At 48.5% G+C, this 22,413-nt stretch overlaps 1 protein-coding gene and 1 long non-coding RNA gene across 11 annotated transcripts in view; one reads left to right on the top strand and one right to left on the bottom strand.

The window, feature by feature from the left end:
- Positions 1 to 22,413, bottom strand: part of FOXP4 (forkhead box P4) — a 306,545-nt gene that overhangs the window by 64,860 nt on the left and 219,272 nt on the right. For all 9 annotated transcript variants that reach the window (XM_063955044.1, XM_063955045.1, XM_063955048.1 and 6 more), the window contains one exon: positions 316 to 502. In XM_063955044.1, coding sequence (XP_063811114.1) covers positions 316 to 486 — 171 coding nt within the window. In that variant the 5' untranslated portion in view covers positions 487 to 502. The remainder of the gene's footprint in view (positions 1 to 315; positions 503 to 22,413) is intronic.
- Positions 1 to 22,413, top strand: part of LOC135042760 (uncharacterized) — a 159,042-nt gene that overhangs the window by 127,548 nt on the left and 9,081 nt on the right. The gene's annotated exons all lie outside the window — the stretch shown is intronic.

Genomic DNA, 22,413 nt, shown 5'->3' with positions numbered 1-22,413 from the left:
GTCTCTGCTGAAACAGGAAGTGTGAGTCCTAGAGGTCACACTGTGGTTTTTTTGTTTTTTTTCTGTCACCTTCACCTATGTGGTCTTCCCCAACACTTCCTTCCACACTGGCTTTCCTCCAAAGCACTGCAATAAGGTCACAGGGGGGAGACAGCATATGACATCATGGAAGGAAGGCCACATTAAAACAAGCAAGTTCAATTTATTCAATCTGTGCTTTCATAAATGTGGGACATAACATAAAAGTGGCATTACACAGGACAATTTCAAAATTCCCATTTTTATGGTTATCAATTACTTTTTTTTGCTTTTTACCTGCTGCTGTTGGAAGTGCAGGAGTTCTGCTGTACTTAAGTCTCCATTAGTATCCCCACTTGCACTTCCTTCCCTTGCTCCGCCTCCATCTGATTGGTTGGGAAGGCTGCCTACTCCATTCTGACTGGTTGGAGTTGATCGTATCGACTCAGATGCAGATTCCACCATCATGACTTGTTATTAAAACCTTAGACAAAAATAGAAAAAAAAATATGTAAATGTAATTCTTCAGACATCAGAAAAATGCAGTAACATTCATAAGACATTGGTGTGTAGCATAAGTCTAAAATATACAAATATATTCCTGTATATAGAGGGGAAAAATAGGATTTTAATTACCTACCGGTAAATCCTTTTCTTGTAGTCCATAGAGGTTTCTGGGGATCCATTTAGTACCATGGGGTATGGACGGGTCCACTAGGAGCCATGGGCCCTTTAAGAATTTGATAGTGTGGGCTCCTCCCTCTATGCCCCTCCTACCAGACTCAGTCTAGGAAACTGTGCCAGAGGAGACGTGTCAGACTTGGTTTTGTCTGTGTCCCCGGAGGGGGCGCTAGTGGGTCAGTGGAGGTAGGAGGGAGAAAGTGAGGAGGCTGGATGAAGTTTCTGCGCATGGGCGCAATGATATTTATTAAACAGAAAGTTCACAACGGCAGCAGAAAATAAACAATAAGAAATGCAAATGTCAATAGTGCAGCGTGGAAGCTGAAAGTCTATGGCAACGGAAATATGGCAAATGGATGAATGGTAACTGATGAATGATATCTGGTAAATGATAATAACTGATGAATGTACACTGATGAAATAATAACTTGACAGGAGATAATCTGGTATGGGAACCAGAGCAGTTGAAAACGTGGAGCCAGCAGAGATGGTAATGAAATGGCAAACCTGGTAGCAGAGGCAGGAGACTGACAATGTCCACAGTGCAGGTGATGAGGCACTAGCAGCAAGCAAGCTGCATCACAGGTGGGGAGATGGAACACACCTGGAGTCAGTCTCTACTGCTTAGGCTGAAGCACACTGGGATGATGATTAGTGTGAAGCCTGTAAACAGAAGCAGGTGTTGCTGAGGCTTGTAGTTCCACGGAGCTGTGAAGATAACCAGGAGCACAGAGTCTCAGGTAGATGACCAGGAACACGGAGGAACAGGTAGGTATCCAGGAACACGGAGGAACAGGAACCAGATCCAGACACATGGGTCACAGGAGTGACACAAAGTTCAGGATGCCTGCAGACTGATCCTGCAGCTCTTGATATACCCCCTGTTGTACAGTCATTGGTGGGAGTGAGGAAAGTAGGTGCGGCCAAGCACCGGATTGGCCGCCGTGCTCTGACCGATGGAGACCGTCATGGCGGCGCCCATGCCGCGGCCTAGCGGGAACGCGGCGTGCTACACGCCCGCTGTCACAGGAGCGCTCCCAGGCCCAGGATGACGTCTGATGGCAGAGGTGCGGATGACAGTGGAACGCAGGGACCCAGGACGGAGTCCGCACCGGCGGACAGATGTGACCGTGGTGAGTCGATTCCTGACAGTACCCCCCCCTTTAAGGGTGGGCACTGAACACCCACGTGGCTTGGAAGGATGAGTGTTATGGAAGACACGAACCAACCTTGGAGCATGGACATCTGACGAATTCACCCAACTTCTCTCCTCCGGACCATAACCGGACCAATCGATAAGATATTGTAGACGACCGTACCGGCAACGGGAATCCAGAATCTTCTCTATTTCGAACTCCACGCCCCGCTGAGTTCGAACTTTGGGGCCGACTGGAAGAGCTCTTTGGAAGCGATTCAGGACTAATGGTCTGAGGAGAGAAACATGAAAGGCATTAGGTATTCGCAGAGAAGGTGGTAACTTCAGCTTGTAGGCCACAGGGCTGATGACTCTTTCAACAAGAAAGGGACCGATGAAACGTGGTGCAAATTTCATCGACGGGACCCTAAGACGGAGGTTCCGGGTAGAAAGCCAAACCTTGTCCCCAGGTTTCAGGCTAGGAACTGCACGTCTTTTGCGGTCAGCAAAGTATTTATACCGGCTGGAGGCCTTCTTGAGAGAAGTGTGAATCTTCCTCCAGGTTGAAGAGAACTGACTCAGGGCAGTAGTGGCAGCAGGAACATCCATGTGAGGGAGTTCTTGGAAGTCTGGAACACGAGGATGTTGCCCATATACAGCAAAGAATGGAGTTGTCTCAGTAGCAGTGTGATAACGGAAATTGTGGGCAAATTCGGCCCACGGGAGCAGATCCAACCAGTCATCCTGAGAAGATGAAACATAAAATCTTAAAAATGTCTCCAATTCCTGATTTACCCTCTCTGTCTGCCCATTCGTCTGAGGGTGGTAAGATGACGAGAACTTCAGTTTAACTTGCATGGCAGAACAGAGAGCCCTCCAAAACCTCGCTACAAACTGTACACCTCGGTCGGATATTATTTCTGAGGGTAGACCATGTAGACGGAAAATCTCCCGTAGGAAGATTTGGGCGAGTTTTGGGGCAGAAGGGAGACCCTGGAGAGGAACAAAATGGGCCATCTTGGTAAATCTGTCCACCACAACCCAGATGGTATTGTATCCTTGAGAAGGAGGGAGGTCGGAGATAAAGTCCATGGACAGGTGTGACCAGGGACGGCTAGGAACAGACAATGGTTGTAACTGACCTGCTGGAGACTGACGAGGAATCTTGTGCTGCGCACACTTAGGACAGGATGCCACGAAATCCTTGATGTCAGCTTTCATCTTTGGCCACCAGTATGTCTCAGAGAGGAACTTGAAAGTTTTCAGGACACCGGGATGTCCAGTGAACTTGGATTGATGGGCCCAAGACAGCAACTTGGGACGGAGTTCTGGGGAAACAAAAGTCTTACCAGGAGGAGGAGCTGGGGAGACTTGAGATGCAGCAAATACCACTGGACTCAGGATGGAATGCGGAACTGAGTTAGACGTTTCCTCTTCGGACTCCATAGATCGGGATAAGGCGTCAGCTTTAACATTCTGCGAACCTGGGCGGAAATGAAGCTTAAAGTTAAAACGAGAGAAAAACATAGCCCACCGGGACTGGCGAGGATTAAGGCACTGGGCTGCCTTTAAATATAGCAGATTTTTATGATCCGTATAGATATTGAACGGATATTTGGCCCCTTCCAGGAGATACCTCCATTCCTCGAGGGCCAGCTTAATCGCCAGTAGTTCTTGATCCCCAACGGAATAGTTAGCTTCTGCAGGGAGGAATTTACGAGAATAAAATCCACAGGGGTGGATCTTCCCATCAGTTCCCTTCTGGGAGAGAACAGCTCCAACTCCAACTGTAGAGGCATCCACCTCCAACTCGAACGGCTTGTTTACATCTGGTTGAGACAGAACTGGAGCAGACATAAAGGCCAGCTTGATCTTCTGGAAGGCCGCTAAAGCCTCTTCTGACCAGTTGGAATGATCTGCCCCCTTCCGAGTTAAGTTGGTAATAGGAGCGATGAGAGTGGAGAATCCCCGAATAAATTTCCTATAGTAATTGGCGAATCCCAGGAATCGCTGAATAGACTTGAGAGAATTTGGAATGGACCAATTGGCAATGGCATCCAACTTTGTCGGGTCCATCTGGAGATCCGATCCGGAAATTATATACCCCAGGAAGGGTATAGAGGAAACTTCAAAGGTACACTTGGATAATTTACCGTAGAGCCGGTTCTCACGAAGACGTCGGAGGACTTCACGGACTTGTAGACGATGAGAGGGAAGATCTTGGGAGAAGATAAGGATATCATCCAGATAAACTACAAGGTATTTGTACAGAACGTCCCGGAAGATTTCGTTCACAAAGTGCTGGAACACTGCTGGGGCATTACTCAACCCGAATGGCATTACCAGGTACTCGTAATGACCATCTCGAGTATTAAAAGCTGTCTTCCATTCATCACCACTTCGGATTCTAATGAGGTTGTAAGCACCGCGGAGGTCTAACTTGGTGAAGATGCGGGCTCCCTTAACTCTGTCAAATAATTCAGTGATGAGTGGTAATGGATAACTATTTTTGATGGTAATGTCATTGAGACCCCGGTAGTCAATGCATGGACGCAGTCCTCCATCCTTTTTCTTAACAAAGAAGAAGCCTGCACCAGCGGGTGATGACGAGGGACGGATGAATCCCTTCTGTAAATTCTCCCTGATGTAGTCGCTCATCGCCTCAGTTTCAGGAACAGATAACGGATAGGTACGCCCCCTAGGTGGTTTCTTGCCGGGAAGGAGATCGATGGGGCAATCCCACTCTCTATGGGGCGGCAGGACATCAGCGGCTTTTTCACTGAAGACGTCAGAGAAATCTTGGTAAGCCGCAGGAAGACTTGACTGGGTTTTGACTTCAGTAGACTTGATAGGACAAACTTGGGCTAAACAGGACTGGTGGCAATGTGAACCCCAAGAAGTAAGTTGTAGCGTTGACCAATCAATCTGTGGATTATGTAGCTGGAGCCAGGGCATACCCAGAACGATCTCCTGGGTGGCCTGAGGAATGACTAAGAACTTTATTAATTCTGAGTGCAGGAACCCAACTCCCAAAATCACTGGTGCGGTTTGGTGAGAGATATTCCCCTTGGAGATTCGGCTACCATCCACAGCGGTAATGTAGACTGGGTATGAAAGTTCACATACGGGCAAACAAAACTTATCTACCGCAGCTTGAGTGATGAAGTTTCCTGCGGCTCCACAGTCCACTAACGCAGATGCAGATTGAAGCCCAACTGAAGTCTCTAATGTCACGGGAAGGATAAGGTCTTGATTTGAAGGAGCTTGACTAGAAGATCCCAACTTGACTCCTCCTTTACAAGTCAGGATCTGGTGTTTCCCGAACGCACTGTACAAGAATTAATCTGGTGACCTGCAGCCGCACAATAAAGACACAGTCTCTCACGAAGTCTTCTTGACCGCTCCTCAGGAGTTAGGCGGGACCTATTTATTTGCATAGGCTCATCAGAAGGTGGAGACTGAAACTGTACGGAGGGTACCATCCTTGACCTGCGTGGCTCACTACGAGCACGTTCACTGTTGCATTCGCGGATGCGAGAGTCCAACTTGATGCACAGGGAAATTAAATCAGACAATTGCTCAGGAAGGTCGCGGGTTGCCAGTTCGTCCTTGATCCGATCAGAGCGTCCATGCCAGAAAGCTGCTACCAGGGCTTGATTGTTCCACTGAATCTCTGCGGCCAACGTCTGGAACTGGATGACATATTGCCCCATACTACGGGTACCTTGATGAAGTTGGATTAGGTCTGCAGAAGCTGATGTTGCACGACCCGGCTCGTCAAAGATCCGTCTGAAGGTTGACACAAATTCTGCGTAGTTGTTCATCAGAGGGTCAGCACGTTCCCACAGAGGAGACACCCAACTCAAGGCAGAACCAGAGAGTAGAGAGATAATGTAAGCAACCTTGGATCTTGGCGTGGGGAAATTGTGTGACAATAATTCGAACTGGATTTCACATTGGTTAAGAAACCCGCGACATAACTTTGGGCTGCCATCATACTTGCTAGGCACGGGCAGGTGCAAGCGTGACACTGGAGCTGATGCAGCCGGCATAGAAGAACTCACAGTACTTGCAGGTGCTGGAGTAACAGGAACTGTAGAAGTGAGTACACTAGGCAGGGTTTGCTGTAGTGTATCAATCCGGGAGGACATCCCTTGCAGGAACTGAAACATCTGCTGCTGCGCAGCCTCTTGACCATCCAAACGGGAGACCAGATTTTGTAAGGCCTCTGACCCCACACTCCGACCACCGTCCGAGTCCATCGGTCCTGAACTTACTGTCAGACTTGGTTTTGTCTGTGTCCCCGGAGGGGGCGCTAGTGGGTCAGTGGAGGTAGGAGGGAGAAAGTGAGGAGGCTGGATGAAGTTTCTGCGCATGGGCGCAATGATATTTATTAAACAGAAAGTTCACAACGGCAGCAGAAAATAAACAATAAGAAATGCAAATGTCAATAGTGCAGCGTGGAAGCTGAAAGTCTATGGCAACGGAAATATGGCAAATGGATGAATGGTAACTGATGAATGATATCTGGTAAATGATAATAACTGATGAATGTACACTGATGAAATAATAACTTGACAGGAGATAATCTGGTATGGGAACCAGAGCAGTTGAAAAACGTGGAGCCAGCAGAGATGGTAATGAAATGGCAAACCTGGTAGCAGAGGCAGGAGACTGACAATGTCCACAGTGCAGGTGATGAGGCACTAGCAGCAAGCAAGCTGCATCACAGGTGGGGAGATGGAACACACCTGGAGTCAGTCTCTACTGCTTAGGCTGAAGCACACTGGGATGATGATTAGTGTGAAGCCTGTAAACAGAAGCAGGTGTTGCTGAGGCTTGTAGTTCCACGGAGCTGTGAAGATAACCAGGAGCACAGAGTCTCAGGTAGATGACCAGGAACACGGAGGAACAGGTAGGTATCCAGGAACACGGAGGAACAGGAACCAGATCCAGACACATGGGTCGCAGGAGTGACACAAAGTTCAGGATGCCTGCAGACTGATCCTGCAGCTCTTGATATACCCCCTGTTGTACAGTCATTGGTGGGAGTGAGGAAAGTAGGTGCGGCCAAGCACCGGATTGGCCGCCGTGCTCTGACCGATGGAGACTGTCATAGCGGCGCCCATGCCGCGGCCTAGCGGGAACGCGGCGTGCTACACACCCGCTGTCACAGGAGCGCTCCCAGGCCCAGGATGATGTCTGATGGCAGAGGTGCGGATGACAGTGGAACGCAGGGACCCGGGACGGAGTCCGCACCGGCGGACAGATGTGACCGTGGTGAGTCGATTCCTGACAAGACGGACATAATTTGAGAGAAGGATATAAAAGGATAGTGGTGAGATTCCGAACCAGCACACACAAACAAGAGGAAAGCCATGCTAACCAAACTTGGCACAGGAACAGCAACAGCTGAACAAAACAACAATACTTAACCAAGAAACAGTGCAGGACGAACGAAGCACCGGGCCGGCGCCCAGTATCCTCTACGGACTACGAGAAAAGGATTTACCGGCAGGTAATTAAAATCCTATTTTCTCTTACGTCCTAGAGGATACTGGGGATCCATTTAGTACCATGGGGAAGTACCAAAGGTCCCAAATCGGGTGGGAGAGTGCCGAGTGTCCTGCAGAACTGATTGACCAACTGAAGGTCCTCAGAGGCCAAGGTATCGAACTTATAGAACTTTGCAAACGTGTTCAAACCTGACCAAGGACCTGCTCGGGAGAGCTACAAGGCCGAGACACCGCAGGCGGCCACCCAAGAAGAACCCGCTGACCTAGTCCAGTGGGCCTGTACAGATTTTGGAATCGGCAATCCTGCCGTGGAATAAGCATGCTGGATAGTGTTCAGGATCCAACCGTGCTCCTTGAGCAAGACGAGTCGTGAGAGCAATGGATTTTAACAAATTCTCCCTGGACGACGCATTGATCAGCAGATCATCCAGATACGGAATTATGTTCACCCCCTGCTTGCGGAGGAGAACCATCATCTCTGCCATCACCTTGGTGAAGACCCTCGGTGCCGTGGAGAGACCGAATGGCAGTGCCTGAAACTGATAGTGATCGTCTAACAGTGCAAACCTGAGATAGGCCTGATGCGGCGACCAAATGGGAATGTGGAGGTACGCATCCTTGATGTCCAGGGACACCAGGAACTCCCCCTCCGTCAGTCCTGAGATGACAGCTCTCAGAGACTCCATCTTGAATTTGAAGTCCCTGAGATAAGGGCTCAAAGATTTTAAGTTCAGAATTGGTCTTACCGAACCATCCGGCTTTGGTACCACAAAAAGGTTTGAATAGTAACCTTTGTTCCACTGATGAGGCGGAACTGAAACAATGACCTCGGACACTACCAATTTTCGGATAGCGTCTAGAAGAATCGCTCTGTCTGCCGGCAAAGCTGGCAAGCCTGATTTGAAGAAAAGGTGAGGTGGGAGAGTTTGAAACTCCAGCCTGTACCCCCTGGACACTATATCTTGTATGCAAGGGTCCAGGCCAGACGACACCCAGACGTGGCTGAAATGCCGAAGTCTTGCTCCCACCTGACCTTCCTGCAGGCTGTGCGGTCCACCGTCATGCGGAGGACTTTGTGGCACCAGAAGCAGGCTTCCGGTCTTGGGAACAAGCGGGAGCAGGCTTTTTGGCTTTAGCATGACCACCTCTGAAGAAGGTGTGAGAAGGCCTGTTCTTTCTAGGCCTTGCGGGCAGAAACCACTGTGACGTGGCGGGAGTAAAAGGCTGCTTCGTAGCCGGTGCAGCTGAGGGGCGAAAAGGAGAATTACCCGTGGCAATCCACGCATCCAGTGCCTCCCCAAATAGAGCCTGACCTGTATAGAGTAGGCCCTCCACACTCTTCCTGGATTCCGCGTCCGCAGACCATTGGCGTAGCCACAGACTCCTACGAGACGGTATGGAGGAGATCCCCACAGCCATGGAACCTAGGTCCTTCATGGATTCTACCAGGAACCCTGCAGAATCCTGTATGTTACGTAAAAACAAATCAACTTCACCTCTGTTCATCGTAGTCAAGTCCTCCTGCAGAGTGATTGACCACTTGGCTATAGCTTAGAAATACATGCACAGGCAATAGTAGGCCGCAGTATAGCCCCTGAAGCAATGTATATGGATTTGAGCGTAGCATCCACCTTGCGATCTGCCGGGTTCTTACCTGTTTTGACAGCCTGGATACAGAGGCATCAACTATAGGCGGAGACTCCCATTTTTTTCTATCATCTTCCGGGAAGGGAAAAGCAACCAGGACCCTTTTAGGGATCTGGAATTTTTTCTCCGGGTTTTCCCAGGCTTTTTCAAATATAGCATTTAATTCCTTAGATGCTGGGAAGATGAGAGGGGCTTTCTTACTGTCCGTAAAAAAGGCCTCCTCAACCTGCTCAGGAGGTGTGTCAGAAATATGCAACACATCCCGCATGGCCTCAGTCATCAACTGCACCCCCTTAGCAAGTGATGCCGTCCCCCTCGACACATCCCCATCACCGTCTGCTGTGTCAGAGTCGGTATCAGTGTCATCCTGCATAATTTGGGAAAGAGCACATTTGTGAGAATGCACCACAGGGGGCCCCGAGGGAGCAGTATCAGACCATACTGCCATAGAGGATTGCAATACCTGAGTCGCATGCTCAGTCCTTGTAACCCTTTCAGAAATCTGAGAAATAGTCCCCATAAGAGAGGCTAACCACTCCGGTTCTCTAGCTGGGATCTGTGCTACAACAGTGCAATCCTGATTACATGGGATGTGATCTTCCTGAGAAGATAAATCCTCTGCAGCATATGAGACAGAGTCTCTAGACATGTTTGATTGTACACCCCACACACACACAGGGTACAGGGCAGACAGAGTTTTTCCCCCAAGAATGGCAGAGAGACACAGAGATTGGAGCCAACCCACACACAGCGCTATTACAGGTATAGGGAGACCCTAAACCAGCGCTGACTGTGTCCCTTAATAGGTGACACAGTCTTCCACAGCCTCCCCTCCCTTCTACAACCCCCTGGTACCATACAGATAGTTGGAGTTGCTCTGGAGGGACTGTTCAACCACTTGCATCCGTCTGCAGGCAGGAAAATGGCGCTGAACGCTGCTGGGTCCGCTCTGAGAAGCTCCGCCCCCTTAATGGCGCTGTCTTCCCGCTCTTCTGAGATTATACTGGCCTGAGGATTTTGTGCTGGCTGAGATCCGCAGACCCCCGACAGGCTTATTTGGTCAGTGTAGGGTTCAGGCACCGGCTCAGGGCGCATCTCCCAGCGCAGCACCCAGGTACCGCTGAACCATCTGGGAGCGCAGTTAATACTGCGCTCCTACCCTGATGCCGCCATCTCACACCGACCCCCCCGCTTGTTACTCGCCACAACTTCAGCTCTGCAAGGGGTTGGCGGCATGCTGCTGGGGTGAGCGTTCCCCTGCGGCGGGGAGCGATCTATCCCCTCTGGAGCTCAGTGTCCAGTCAGCGGAGTCAGTGGCTCAGACCCCGCAGTGCGGACACTGCTCCCCCCCTCAGTCCCTCGATGCAGGGAGGCTGTTGCCAGCAGCCTCCCTGTAAAATAATAAACTTTTACTAAAGAAAGCTCTATAGAGCTCCCCTAGCTGTGACCGGCTCCTCCGGGCACATTTTCTAAACTGAGTCTGGTAGGGGGTGGTATTCATGTGACCGCCGGTCAGCTGACCGACAGTCACATGACCTCCTCCACCAGCCCGACGGGTCACTGTCCCGATGGTCGCATGCCGACCAACAGTGACTATTTCCACTCGTGGGTGTCCACGACACCCATAGAGTGGGAATAGAACCCGTGGCGGCCGCAGGTCGCCACCGAGCCCGCAAGGGGCTTGCTGCACTCGCCCCTCCCCGCCGGGATCCCGGCGTCCGTATGCTGCCGGGATCCCGGCGTCGGTAAGCACACCGGCGGTCAGGAGACCGCCGGTCAGCCGTACTACACCCCTGGTAGGAGGGGCATGGAGGGAGGAGCCAGCCCACACTGTTAAACTGTTAAAGTGCCAGTGGCTCCTGGTGGACCCTTCTATACCCCATGGTACTAATATGGACCCCAGCATCCTGTAGGACGTAAGAGAAAAGAGCCAGTAACTTTGTATCTGGAACAAACCATGTTGCAAATTCATTTTTATTTATTTCTCATACGTCCTAGAGGATGCTGGGGACTCCAAAAGGACCATGGGGTATAGACGGATCCGCAGGAACCTGGGCACACTATAAAGACTTAAACTGGGTGTGAACTGGCTCCTCCCTTTATGCCCCTCCTCCAGACCTCAGTTAGACTTTGTGCCCAGGAGTGATGGGACACACACTAGGGGAGCTCTACTGAGTTTCTCTGAAAGACGTATGTTAGGTTTTTTATTTTCAGGGAGACCTGCTGGGTACAGGCTCCCTGCATCGTGGGAGTGAGGGGAGAGAAGCAGACCTACTTCTGTGAGTTTCAAGGCTCTGCTTCTCGGCTACTGGACACCATTAGCTCCAGAGGGTTCGATCACTTGGTGCGCCTAGCTGCTTGTTCCCGGAGCCACGCCGTCAACCCCACACAGAAGCCAGAATAAAGAAGCCGGGTGAGTATGTGAAGAACAGAAGACTTCAGTGACGGCAGAAGACTTCAGTAACGGAGGTAACACGCAGCGGTCGCGCTGCGCTCCATGCTCCCACACAACAGCACTCACAGGGTGCAGGGCGCTGGAAGGGGGGAGCGCCCTGGGCGGCAGGTTACTGTTGTTTTTAATTAGACTGGCTTAAAAACGTGTTCGGTGCTGGAGCCGCCAGCTTGGTAGTGCGCCATTGACTCCCCCGTCGCCGGCATCCACGGGTGCAGGGCGCTGGGGGGGGAGCGCCCTGAGCAGCAAATTTCCTTTACAAGGGCTTTGGTTGGGCGCTGCCGGGGGCTCCGTGTTCCGGACCCCCGCCAGCGCGTGTTAGTACACTGTGTACTTCTCTCCCCCGCCGCTGGCTCCAGCGGGTGCAGGGCGCCGGGGAGGGACCGCCCTGAGCGGCTGATTACTATAAGAGCGCTGCCGGGGGCTCCGTGTCCCGGACCCCCGCCAGCGCATGTTAGCCCTCGGCACGCCTTCTCTTCCCCACCGCTTGTTCCCGCGGCTGCGGGGCACGGGGGGGGGGGGGGGGGGAGAGCACTCTGAAAGTTATTGCGGGCAATAGGTGTTGGCGCGGCCGGGGGTTCCGTGTCCCGGACCCCCGCCAGCGCGTGTTAGTGCACTGCGCGCACTTTTTCTCCCCGCCGCCGATACCGCCAGTCATAGCGGCGGTCCCGGCGCCGGTGCTCCCACACATCACCGTGTTACTTGGGTGCAGGGCACAAGGGGCGCCCTGAAAGACACTTTGATATAGTATATAGTGTTAATACACTATATGCGTAGCCAGCTAGAATTGTTGTAAAGGGGCGGAGCTTAGTCTTCTCAAGGGAGTCAGCGCCATTTTCTTCAAAATCCCCGCCAGGACTTGCAGTGGAGTAAGATGGAGGGGGGACGAAGTGTTAAATGCTATAGGGGGGTCATATAGCATTAAGTTTGATAATGGTCGCATATTCCTTGTAGTAAGACATAATTTCCCTGTTCATTTACCCACTATCGCTTGGTCGACATATGTCGGCAGATGTGAGGGCTTTGGCACGAGCTGCTGTGGGGTTAACGGTCGGCTTTGCCGGTGCATGGCGATACTTGATTTGGGAGATTAAGTATTAGCAGAGTGGTGTTTGTATGCCTAAAACAGTACACACGATAAGGAAGATACTGTCGTTGGTGGATGCCCTGTCGGCATCAACGGTATTGCAGGGTGAAAAAAATTATCAGGCTGTTATTGCCTTGTACCTGTAGGTATATGTATATTTATAGGTATATGTAGGGGGAGTGGTATCAAAATTGTTTTGTATGTTTCCCTCAGACCCCTCGGGGTTCCACGAGTATTCTTATTAATTTTGCCCGCTACTATTACTGCGGTCGACATTTACTAAGTTTCGGTCGACCTTAATGTTCCTGGTAGATCCACATCGGGGGCATATCGGTACATGGTCATACACGTTAACAACACATTACTCTTACTAGGGACCTGATAGGTCTGGACAATCCACTTGCGTATAGGTTATATCTATATGTTTATTATTTATTACCTGTTTTTATATAGCACACATATTCCGCAGCGCTTTACAGAGAATATTTGGCCATTCACATCAGTCCCTGCCCCAGTGGAGCTTACAATCTATATTGCCTATCACATGTACACACACACACACACACACACACACACACACTAGGGTTAATTTTGTTGAGAGCCAATTAACCTACCAGTATATTTTTGTATTGTGGGAGGAAACCGGAGCACCCGGAGGAAACCCACGCCAGTACGGGGAGAATATACAAACTCCACACAGTTAGGGCCATGGTGGGAATTGAACCCATGACCTCAGTGCTGTGAGGCAGTAATGCTAACCATTACACCATCCGTACTGCCCACGATATGTGTGTATATGTAGCTATATTTTATATACGCATGGGTACGAGGTATGTGTTTTATTGTGTATTACATGATGTGTATCCATGAATCCTGAAATAATGGTATTCTTATCATGTGCTGATCGCTCTGTTGATTAAGCTCTAGATGGGCCGTGACGAGTTGGTTTTCGATGCTCTCGAGGAGTCCGAATATTATTCTCTTCGCAACGCAGAGAGAAAATTATGACAGTCAACTCCTGGTCGACGCAGAGCCCGGTCGCTAAAGAGCATACACAGGCAGCTAAGTGAAATTTTATTTCTATATTTTTACCTTATTTGCACTGTTTGCACTTGAGAAAGTGTTGCATTAGGGTAAGCAGCAGATGGTATTACCCTACTCAGAGTGGGTAGACATGCCTATGTTTGTTCTACCTTGTACCATTACAGCAGGCTGCCTCGTGACAGCGGGAGGTGTGACCGGAAAAATGCGGAGGAGGTACCAGGGAAAAGCTGGAGGGAGGTGTACAACTGTGGGTGTGACCTCTGTTCAGTCACTCTCGGCGGATTCCTCTGGTAAGTGTACTTTCATGAGTTAGCCTCCTTCACGACGGTTGGTGATGCATTCTTTTGTGGGGTGCAGTCATTTTTTAACCGATTCAATACCGTTCTTGTTTTTACGTTTCTGGGCAGACAGTGAAAGGTGAAAAGGTAAGGGATCTGCAGCCTTGTAGGTTCGCAGAGGCCGATGTCGTTTCGGTTCCACTACATCCACCACTTGTCGCTGAGTCTATCTGGCGGGTCCCCACTTCGGTGACCACTTGTCTGATAAGTTTCAGTTAGTCCAGGATAGACTAGGACCTGTGAGTTCTTCATAGAATCTAAAGGGGGACATTCTGTGTTCCGGTTGTTTCCCTTTACTGGTTTTCTAATAGTTCTTGCCATCCCCTTCTGGAAGGGGAGGTAGTACGCGATGCCATACAGAGGTGCGTCAGGTTCAAGACGGTCTCTGGCTGTCCCTGTATTAAGGTGCAAATCGTTGACAGGGATTGGCTGTTGTTCCCAACGAAGCAGAGGTTGGCAATGGGTTTCGGAGTAGATGCTGACCTTTTCTGGTTAGATGTTTTTCCTGTGGAAAGAGGTCTGAGGATCCAGAGTTGGATCGCGTTTGAGGTGACACCTCATCAATATCTTCCATTTATAAAGCAGATAACTGCGGCCTATGAGGCTTTTTTCGGTGAGCAGGTATATTACCGGAGTGGTTTTTATGGGACCAGTTGAAAAGTTGGTCTGGGTCTTACCGGAGCATGCACCGGAATATAACCCAAACGGCCAGGACATCGCTCCTGTGGTGTCTGCTCGGTTCTCTACTTCTAGAGGAATGAAGGTTCGGGATCCAGGTTTAGAGCCTGGTGTCCGTGCATACAGATCTCCGATGCTGGGAAGCAGTCCTTGCAAGGGACGTATTTCCAGAAGAGATAGTCAAATAAAAAATAAATAAAAAAAACTGCTGTAGGCTTTCTGGAATTAAGAGCTATTTTCGACGAACGTATTCGTCGTGTTCTACTGGACGACTTGTCAGCAGTGGCATAGGTAGGCCGCAATGGCGGAACATGGAGCAAGCGGCTTTGGCAGAAGTTGCACAGTTTGCTATTGAAGGGGAGGTCTGGAAAACGCTATATTGGCAGTCTTCATTTCGGAGGTAAACGATGGGGTAATAGATTTCCTCTGCTGACGCGATATCCAGCCGGAGAAAATTCGGTCATCTTTGAGAAGTTTTCCCAGGCGCGGCAAATCTTTGAGGAGTGTCGCAATTGGACATGTTCCAGGTCTAGGGACACTCAAGATATAGTAGTGGACATCCTCGTGACACCGTGGGTGTCTTTAGTCGGTCTAGGTGGCCTCTCCGCTTTCACTTTTCTCGCGGTAGTGAGCGGAAGATGTTAGAAGGTTTCGGTGATCCTCTTAAATCCAAGCTAGCTGGCGAGAGTTGGCTATCCAATTTTTTCATGATTTACTCATAAATGATTACGGCCCTTTTCCTCTTCGTGAGGTTATGTTACATCAAGATCAGGGCGTGTAGCATGACTTACCGCGGCTGCGTCTGACGGCGGGGCCGTTGAAGGCCATATCCTAGGCTGAACGGGTGTTCCCGGCGAAGTCGTTTCCTCAATTCTTCAGGATAGGAAAGACCTAACGACAAGGAGTTACCACAGTAGTTGGAGTACTTCTATGTCTTGGTGTGTATCCACGAAGACTTCTGTGGAAGTCTTTCAGCTAGATCGTGTTTATCCATACTTTACAGGCCGGTGTGGAAGCAAGCTTAATAACATTTTCTTTACACGATTTCTCTCTCGGAAGGTGGTCTTGCTGTTGGCTTTAACATCCGCAAGGCGGGTGTTGGAATTGGTGTTTTTGTCTCACAAGAGCCGTGGTTGATCTTTCAGGTGGATAGAGAGAAATTGGGTACTCGGTTGGTAGTCTACTAAGAGTAATTTCTGGGTTTAACAGAAATCGGCCTATTTTGTTGCTGGTAGTTATTTAGGCATTAGCGGATTCAAATTCCCTCGATCTAGTAGGGGATTTGAGTATGTAGGTTGCCAATTTGGCTCAGTGTGGAGTAACAGAAGCTCTGTTTGTCTGGCATGTTCCCAGCATGGTTTGGAAGACTGCGTTATGCAGTCTGTTACATGCTGAATCTGTGATGCGGTTTGGCATGTTTATTCTACGGCTGAATTGCAGTCACCGAAGTAGGTGGTGATCCATTCTTCTGGGAGGATGGGCTTGTCTTGGGCGGATGCCCGGGGAGTCTCGGCGGGTCAACTTTGCCGAGCGGATTCTTGGTCGGGATCAAACGCTTTTGCTGTGCTTTACAAGTTTGATATCCCGATTGTTGGGGACCTTTTTGTTTGCTCATTCGGTGCTGCAGAGTTGTCCGCACTCTCCCGCCCGTTTTGGAGTTTTGGTATAAACCCCATGGTCCTTTTGGAGTCGCCAGCCTCCTCTAGGACGTATGAGAAAATAGGATTTTGGTACTTACCGGTAAATCCTTTTCTCTTAGTCCGTAGAGGATGCTGGGCGCCCGTCCCAGTGCGTACAGTGTCTGCAGTTATTGCTTTTGGTTACACCCTGGTGGTGTGTTTTCTCTGTCAGGCGGTTGCTACCGTTCTTCATGTCATGGCATGCGGGGTCTTATTTTAGCTTATGTGGACACACGGTTTGTGTTACCTATTTTCTCAGCATGTGGCTGTGTTTTGTGCATGCCGTGGGCTGGTATTCTGCTGAATGCCATGTTCTACGGTGTGTTTGAGGTGTGAGCTGGTACGACACTCACTGTGTTATAGCGATAAATTCTTTCCTCGAAATGTCCATCTCTCCTGGGCACAGTTTTCTAACTGAGGTCTGGAGGAGGGGCATAGAGGGAGGAGCCAGTTCACACCCAGTTTAAGTCTTTATAGTGTGCCCAGGTTCCTGCGGATCCGTCTATACCCCATGGTCCTTTTGGAGTCCCCAGCATCCTCTACGGACTAAGAGAAAAGGATTTACCGGTAAGTACCAAAATCCTATTTTTTTTGCACGCAGGGTAAATACTGGCTGCTTTTACATGTAGCCTACAAATGCTGGGCAGTTTTAGTTTTACACTGCAATTTAGATTTGAATATGCTCCTCCTCTAAATCTCTCTGCATATGTACATCTGCTTCTCCTGCAGTGCATCATGGTTTTACCAAGGTGCACAGTTACTAGCTTTTTTTTGCTTTGCTCCTAGCTCAGAATCAGCCCCGTAATTTCCCCCAGCATTCACCTGGGGCAGTCCTACTGTACCAGTAGAGATACCTGTTCATATTATAGAACTATGTTACTGTATTCCGTGTGTAAGTAAATATAATGGTGCAGCTGACCTGCAATGTAGATACAAATATGAGTGCTTCCACAGTTATGCTGTCAAATCGCACATAAGGACATAGGGCCTGATTCACAGTTCTACACCTGTACTCAGAGTCGCCACATCTAAGTGACTGTATGACCCCAGCCACCCACTTTCTATGTGGATTTGCACCAGCTCTATCCTTGACGCAAGAAATCTATCTGAAATTGGAAGGATCTCTGCATGTGCTCACCTCTGAATAGTACTGATTTCAGTAGCATCTGCTGACACGCCTATAGCATACCTCCCAACTTTGTAGACTGCCGAGGAGGGACATCTACGCGCACTGAAGGAGTGGGCGTGGCCTTGCGGCAACTGCCGCAATCGCAAGCCACGCCCCCGTTGTCGTCATTATGGGGGCATGAACAGCGCTCAGTGAGCTGGCCATGCTCCCTGTCCCTCTCTGCCAGGAATAGATGCTGTGCGCCAAAATCAGTACAGTTGGGAGGTATGCTATAGTATGCTCATCACAGATGTGAATGTCCTGTTGCCTCCCATTTGCACCTACTCAGACACAACTGAAAGCCAAGACCAAGAGCCATATGACTATGGTTGGTTCTATATCGGAGGGGCTGAAGGGACCTTGTGACGTATTGAGGGGGGGGAGCTACGTCACCAGGGGGAGGAGCTACGGGCGAACAGGGTACCCGAAAAGTACCCTCGCGGGCTCGCTTCGCTCGCCACGCTTCGGGCACGGTGGCTCGCTCCGCTCCGCTTCGCTCACCACCTAATTACTAAAGGTAATAGTTGGTGGCGTGGATAGTAGAGGAACTATCCCGCTGGCCTAGCTCCTCCCCCTTGCGTCATAACTCCTCCCCCTTACGGAAAAGGTCCCTTAGCCCACTTGATTCTAGCATCTACCATATGACTATAGTGCTTCAGGGGGAGATTTATCAAAGCTTGGAGAGAGAAAGTACCATCCAATCGTCTCTTAACTATGGGGTCGATTCTATTCGGCAACTAATGAATAGCGCCGGGAATTAGCTCCCGACGCTATTCAATTCAGCAACTAGTTACCTGCAATTGTCGGGAATTCTTCTCTCATCCCCGGGGGATGAGAAGAGAAACCCGACAAAAGTGCTGCCTCGCGGCCGGCGCGAGGCTGATTCTGTCGGGAATCAGCCTCTCGCCGGGGAGTTAAGTCGGAGAATGCCCGTTCTCCCGACAAAACTACCTGTTTTGTCGGCGAGAACGGGCCATCGCCGACGTAACTAGTTGCTGAATTGAATAGCGTCGGGAGCTAATTCCCGGCGCTATTCATTAGTTGCCGAATAGAATCGACCCCTATGAGTTCTTAAACACAGTTAACAGTCTGTAACAGGGCAGTTAGGAGCTGATTGATTAGTACTTTGGGGTCTATTCATGTAGCAGAAAAACACTGTTCTCTGATTTCTGCTATTCACAGAGTGGGTTACCGTGGAGAAGTTCCTGACTTATCCAGTGGCACCCCCGCTCTGCGGCTGAATCGCATCACCTTACTTTAATATGGTGAGTGCGATTCATAAAGAAACTCCACGGAGTTCAGATTTGCAAAGACTTTGGTGCGGAGATGGCGCTCTCTGCCCGGCACATACACTGGCTCTGCGCCTGACCTCCCATCAGCCACTGCAGCCTCCCCAGGAGGGACCCGCCGGCTGACTCCAACACCGCAGAAGAAGACAGCTCCGCTGGAGCCCTGATACCGCATTGCTTCAGCAAAAAGGTGATTATACATGAATTGCTACTTATCAAAGTTATACATCACATCGAACTGATGCAATGTATTGTGATAAGTATCAATTAATTTTTCGATTTCTTTATGAATAGACCCCTTTATCTTTCTCCAAGCTTTAATAAATCTCCCCTGAATCACTCAGTGTGGTCTATTCATGAAGCAATGAAAAGAATGGAGAAGTGAACCAGAGGAGGAGTTGCCCATGGCAACCAATCAGCTGCTACATATAACTTTCTAATATGTACTTTAGAAATGTTGCCTCACACACTGATTGGTTGCCATGGGCAACTTCTCCACTGGCTCACTTCTCCATTCTTTTCACTGCTTCATGAACAGACCCCTAAGTTGTGTAAGCAGGCTCCAAAGCATATGCAGTTTGATAAAAATCGCAAGTTCTGTCAGCAAACTGAATCAGCCCCATTATGTTTATAAACGCCTTTCTGTGAGGAACAAACAAGTTAACAAGATTTTAAGTATTTTTTTTTTAAAAAGGCATGTACTCATTGTTGTGCAGGTCAACAGTGCGTGTGGTGGTTACTTCTATATGTTATGGGTCACTTGTGTTCATTATAAATAATGCACCCATTTCTCCAGGTTGCATTATGGCTGTGATTACAGTGTACATATTATTCTATTCAACAGCTCACTGATTTGTTTTAACTCTGGAATTCAAGATGAGAAAAAATTGATACATGTAATTTCCCTTATATTACTATTTCTATGGGTCCCCCCCTCCTAAGGAAGAATTAAGAACAACCAACTTTATATACTCTTAACTATTAACTCACTTGTGTTGTATAAGAAAGGGTGTATACAGCAAAGGATGCTAGAAATAGAGGATTTAATATATAGTATTAAGTGCACTTTTATCACTGTCTTGCCAATAGATGTTGGAAGGGGCTCAGTATGATATCCTGGCTGTCGGGAACCCGGCGGTCAGTACACAGACACCCGGATACTGGCAGCGAGCGCAGTGTGTCCACTCGTGGGCTTGTTGCGCTTGCCATGGACCATCACCCAAGTGCGGATTCCGGCGTCGGTATCCAGACATCCAGGATCCTGACAGCCGATAAATTGTTAAAATGATAAATTGCCTCTCGTTGGAAGTACACTATGGTTCCAGAGTTGGGAAAAAGATATAAAATGAGTATTTATTCATTCTACGTCTGCCTTGAAAATACAAGTAGTAAGGTCCATACACACTTAACGATAAAATGAGCGATGTCGCTCATTTTCCCCCTCCTTGAGCGACGTCGCTCATTTTATCGTCAAGTGTGTATGCCTCCAGCGACGGCCGATGCGCGGACCCGCAACGATCGTCACTGTCGGTAGGGCATGCATGAAGGATATGGACTATCGTCCACGACCTTCATGCAGGGCTGGCGGAAGTGTGACATTACTGAGCGATATGAGCGGTCATATCGCTCAGTGTGTACAGTCGGCCGCCGACTGGCCGGCCTGGGAGGGGGAAACATTAGACGATGTCGCTCACAGAGCGACATCGTCTAATGTGTATGGGCCTGTAGTCTCAAAATTTAAACATTTGACGATTGTTTGACGATTAGTAAATATTATCCTATGCCACCCAGATACCAAAACAACAAATAACCTGTTACTATAGAGTAAAACTGCCACGGGAAAAAAAAAACAGTAACTTGGAGCTGTTCAAAACAGAAGGTAGAGAGTAAAGGTCATAGGTTATTCAAAACATATAGAAACATCTTAATACAAAAAAATTATAATAAATTGGTAAAGATAGACATACACAAGACTTTCTGTTAAGACAATGTATAATGATATATTAAACAACTGGTTACCAGCCCGTCAAAATGACGCAACAACATAACAGTATTGTCAGCGTCGGCAGCTGTGCGTGCTCGAACGGAGCAACACTTGATTTGCTCCGTCAGGCGCCATCTAGTGGCCACCAGCGTGCAAAACACTGGAAGTCCCCCCACAGAGGTGAGGAGCAACATTAGCCTTTTATTATATCTAATCCGGTAAAACTTGTCACAGACATGCAGCTACTCACACATGAATTTCAGAACATATCTGTAGAAAGACAGACAATAAACTGCCTGAAACACGGACTCCGTCAGCCGCATGGATGCATTGCACTGCTCGTCAGTACTGAAAATAGTAGGGGCAGCTAGCTCCAGATATTAGTGCCCCTCTCGGTAAGCAAACATTGCAGGGCGTTAGTTTACAGCTGACACTCAAAAGTGGCCAATCCACATTCTGCTGCACAGGTCACACTGAGCAGGGAGGGAATGATTGAGATAAGAAGGGGCGAGGAGGAGGAAAGCTTATTGTTTTACCTGTACACCTGACACAAGTAGCCGGGTGAAGGGTCTCGGACTCTGCCCTCCCACACCCCAAAGATAGGAAAAATATGCTCAGCCCATACTTGAGTTAACACTTTCAACACAGAACAAAATACCTAATAATCTTGCACATACGGGGGGGGGGGGGAATTGCATTCGAATATGTAAAATGTGTGATATATGTATGTGCAGAGCATGTATTCATATGTAAAAGTTGCAACACCAGCATGTGTTCTTGCATAAAATGTTTCAGTATGTGCAGAGACTGTATTCACATGTAAGGTGTGAGGATATTTATATACACAGTAGTATGGCTCTGCAATTATGTTTGTAGATATTTGTGGAGCAAAGTTCCCCAGCAATCTATTCTGAAATTGCAGTTCCCACATGGAATGTTCCTAGCCTCTGTCCCTTGAGAATATTCTGTGCATACAGTTATATACTTTAGAAAAAAAAAAAAAACATTAAAAAAGAAATTGCACACAATGCTGAATTCATATCTCCCAATTCATTATAGGATGACTTAGAAATAATTCTGATGAAAATAATGTGTCTTATATATATATCTATATTCTACTTGTCTGCTGTATAATCCAGCACGAGAGCATGGAAACATATCCGACTGGGGCCCAAATGTATTAAGCCTTAAAAAGTGATGGAGTGGAGGCAGATAAAGAATGATAAAGTACCAGCCAATCAGCTTCCTAACTACCATGTAACAGGCTGTGTGTGAAAAATGACAATTAGGAGCTGGTTGGCTGGTACTTTATCCCTCTTTATCTGTCTCCACTTTATCACTTTTTAAGGCTTAATACATTTGGCCCTGTGTTTTCAGATTATTCTGTTTTCCTGTATAGACAGCAAACAGTACATGTTCTGTAAATATGGTCTACAGATGGGTACACACGGAGAGATCTGTTCTTAAATCTAAGCAATCTGACTAGATTGCTTAGATTTTAAGCACAGATCTCTCATGTGTAAGCCCCACCATAATAGCGATACATTTAAGGAGCGCTGATATGAAATAGAAAATCATTTAATAATAAAAACGGTGGAAAAAAACACTTAAGATGATTAGTTTGTAAATTAAAAACATAGGCAGTGCAAATGCATATACATATATAAATAATCACATTCACAATAAAAATGAATTAA

The sequence above is a fragment of the Pseudophryne corroboree genome, chromosome 2 (genome assembly GCF_028390025.1).
Source record: "Pseudophryne corroboree isolate aPseCor3 chromosome 2, aPseCor3.hap2, whole genome shotgun sequence".
NCBI lineage: Eukaryota > Metazoa > Chordata > Amphibia > Anura > Myobatrachidae > Pseudophryne > Pseudophryne corroboree.
Note: the sequence above shows the minus strand (reverse complement) of the source record. Positions and strands in the feature narration are given on the sequence as shown.